At 46.1% G+C, this 2,621-nt stretch overlaps 1 protein-coding gene across 1 annotated transcript; it reads right to left on the bottom strand.

The window, feature by feature from the left end:
- Positions 1-553: 553 nt before the first annotated feature.
- Positions 554-1,459, bottom strand: LOC126092935 (mucin-1-like). Its single transcript, XM_049908666.1, has one exon. It carries the CDS (start codon positions 1,457-1,459, stop codon positions 554-556), a length of 906 nt encoding a protein of 301 aa, XP_049764623.1.
- Between the last annotated feature and the right edge of the window lie 1,162 nt (positions 1,460-2,621).

Genomic DNA, 2,621 nt, shown 5'->3' on the forward strand with positions numbered 1-2,621 from the left:
TGCAGGTGACACCCACAGAAGCTTGCTCAACAAAACTGTGTGTGGGAGGAATGAGTCTGTTGATATACTTACGAATAACTGCAAAAGAAATCTAGCTGCTACCAAGTATCTAATCTAGGCACACACCAAGATTGTTTCAGTTTAAATTTCATTCAAAACTTGATCGATCTGTGAAACTTTAATCCTGTCCTTCACTATCCTACATCTCGGCACAATTATAGCCAGAAAAGAGATTTTTTATCTGTTTGTACAGTAGTCATAATAATCCATTCGTTCCTCTCCCTTCTGAACAACAACGTTTTCTTTTCTTGTCAACTAACGCTGCATTAGAATTGGCAAATGGAAAATTACTTGGGATGAATTGTGGAGTACTAGGGGTCTATAAGCTTATGTATTAAAGATTACATTAAAATGTATCCACACACATGTAAGTGTCGTGTCTCTACACGCATACATCAGCATAGTTAGAAATAGACACAGTATATAACACATAAAATTTTGTTTTTATTTAATCAAAAGTGTAATAAGAACAAATGATATATTTCACTGAAATTCAGAATCTTGCAATGCGAATCATGTTGTAGCTGGCAGCAGGACTGGTGACACTGCGTGTTATGAATCTGGCAGCAGGACTGGTGACACAGCGTGTGCTGAATCTGGCAGCAGGACTGGTGACACAGCGTGTGCTGAATCCGGCAGCAGGATTGTTGACACTGTGTGTGCTGAATCTGGCAGCAGGACTGGTGACACTGCGTATGCTGAATCGGGCAGCAGGACTGGTGACACAGCGTGTGCTGAATCCGGCAGCAGGATTGGTGACACTGCGTGTGCTGAATCGGGCAGCAAGGCTGGTGACAGGATGTGTGCTGAATCCGGCAGCAGGACTGGTGACACTGCGTGTACTGAATCTGGCAGCAGGACTGGTGACACTGCGTATGCTGAATCGGGCAGCAGGACTGGTGACACAGCGTGTGCTGAATCCGGCAGCAGGATTGGTGACACTGCGTGTGCTGAATCGGGCAGCAAGGCTGGTGACAGGATGTGTGCTGTATCCAGCAGCAGGACTGGTGACACAGCGTGTGCTGTATCTGGCAACAGGTTTGGTGCCTTGACGGATGTTGTATCTGGCAACAGCACTGGTTACTTTCTGAGTGTTGTATCTGACAACACGACTGGTAATAGGATGCCTGCTGTAGCAGGCAATGGGGATGGAGGATGATATTTGTGTGGAGGCTGACGGCGATGCATTGGACACCAACTGCTCTAAAGGTAATGAGGCTACATGTTTTGTGGTTAGATAGGCTGCTGGTGCTGTAACTTCCGTTATGCCTGGCGATGAGGCTCGAAGAATTGCTCTCGTTGTGGGTGGCAACGCCACTTCAATTTTAGGTGCCGACGTCACTTGTGTCACGTCTGATGAGACATGTGTTGTAGATGGGGACGTGGCGGGAGATGCCATGTGTGTTGCAGCTGCTGGTTCAAGTTGTGTTGTGGATGGCAATACGGCTGGAGACTCCAGTTGTGTTGTGGCCTCCTTGGCCACTCCTGTTGTGGCTGGTGACGCGGCTGGTGCAACCACTTGTGGTGCAGCTGGTCGTTCAACTGGTACTGCGGATGGTGACGCAGGTGGAGACGCCTCTTCTCTTGTGGCTTCTGCTGGCTCTCCTCCTGTGTCCGGCAACGTGGCTGGCGATACCTGCAGTGTTGCCGTGGGCGACGTGGCTGGTCACGCCGCTGTTGTTGCTAATGCTGGCTCCTGTGAGAAAAAGATGTAATGGATGATGTTAAGATGTTGCTAAATGTGTTCCATGTGTTACAAGTTGAGAGAAGATCTATTCACAATAATTTGGATCATTAAAGTAACATTAAATTTTGCCATTTCTTTGGTACATCTGTTCAGTACACATTTAAATCGAATGAGAGTAAGAATTATTTATCTGTCAATATAGTGACATTATAAATACTGTGAGATTATATTGGTGTATAAATTATTCTCGTGCATTTTCTCTGTCAGGGTTGGATCTTTAAGAGCATGTTATTCTGAAAAGTAATCTAACCATTTGCAAAGGACTATCACTGCTCGACGTTCCATACAATGATACAGTCTCATTCACAACATGTCGTTGTGATGTCTCCCATTCGCTCGATATGGACCATGCCTGTAAGCTCACTTCTGCACTTACGAGAAGAGACGCGAGGATGCTCATATCCACCTCGCCGAGTTTCATGGTGGTCTGTGTCCTACAAACTTATACTGACGATCCAAAATAATATGACCGAATGTTTAATATGGTGTTGGGCCGCCTCAAGAATACAATACACAAGAGGTTCTGGATGTCGCGTTTTAAATCTTTGTGCCTGTACCAGCAATCTGCTCTTTCGTCATATCTGCCACAGGTAGCCTCCACTCCTGCTCTACAGTCCGCAAATGATTCCGACCGTTACATACCGTGATGAGGAGAGGACATCAAAGGTCTTGTCGCCTACAACAGGTTTCACCGTCATTCAACCTCCTTTCACAGATCACGACAGCCAAACAAGTTAACCATTTACCTATGATTGTCCCTAAGCACCTGACACAGCAGACTACCCGTTCTCAGAGACGCTGAAGTCAGTGGATT

This window comes from Schistocerca cancellata, chromosome 7 (assembly GCF_023864275.1).
Source record: "Schistocerca cancellata isolate TAMUIC-IGC-003103 chromosome 7, iqSchCanc2.1, whole genome shotgun sequence".
NCBI classification, from domain to species: domain Eukaryota; kingdom Metazoa; phylum Arthropoda; class Insecta; order Orthoptera; family Acrididae; genus Schistocerca; species Schistocerca cancellata.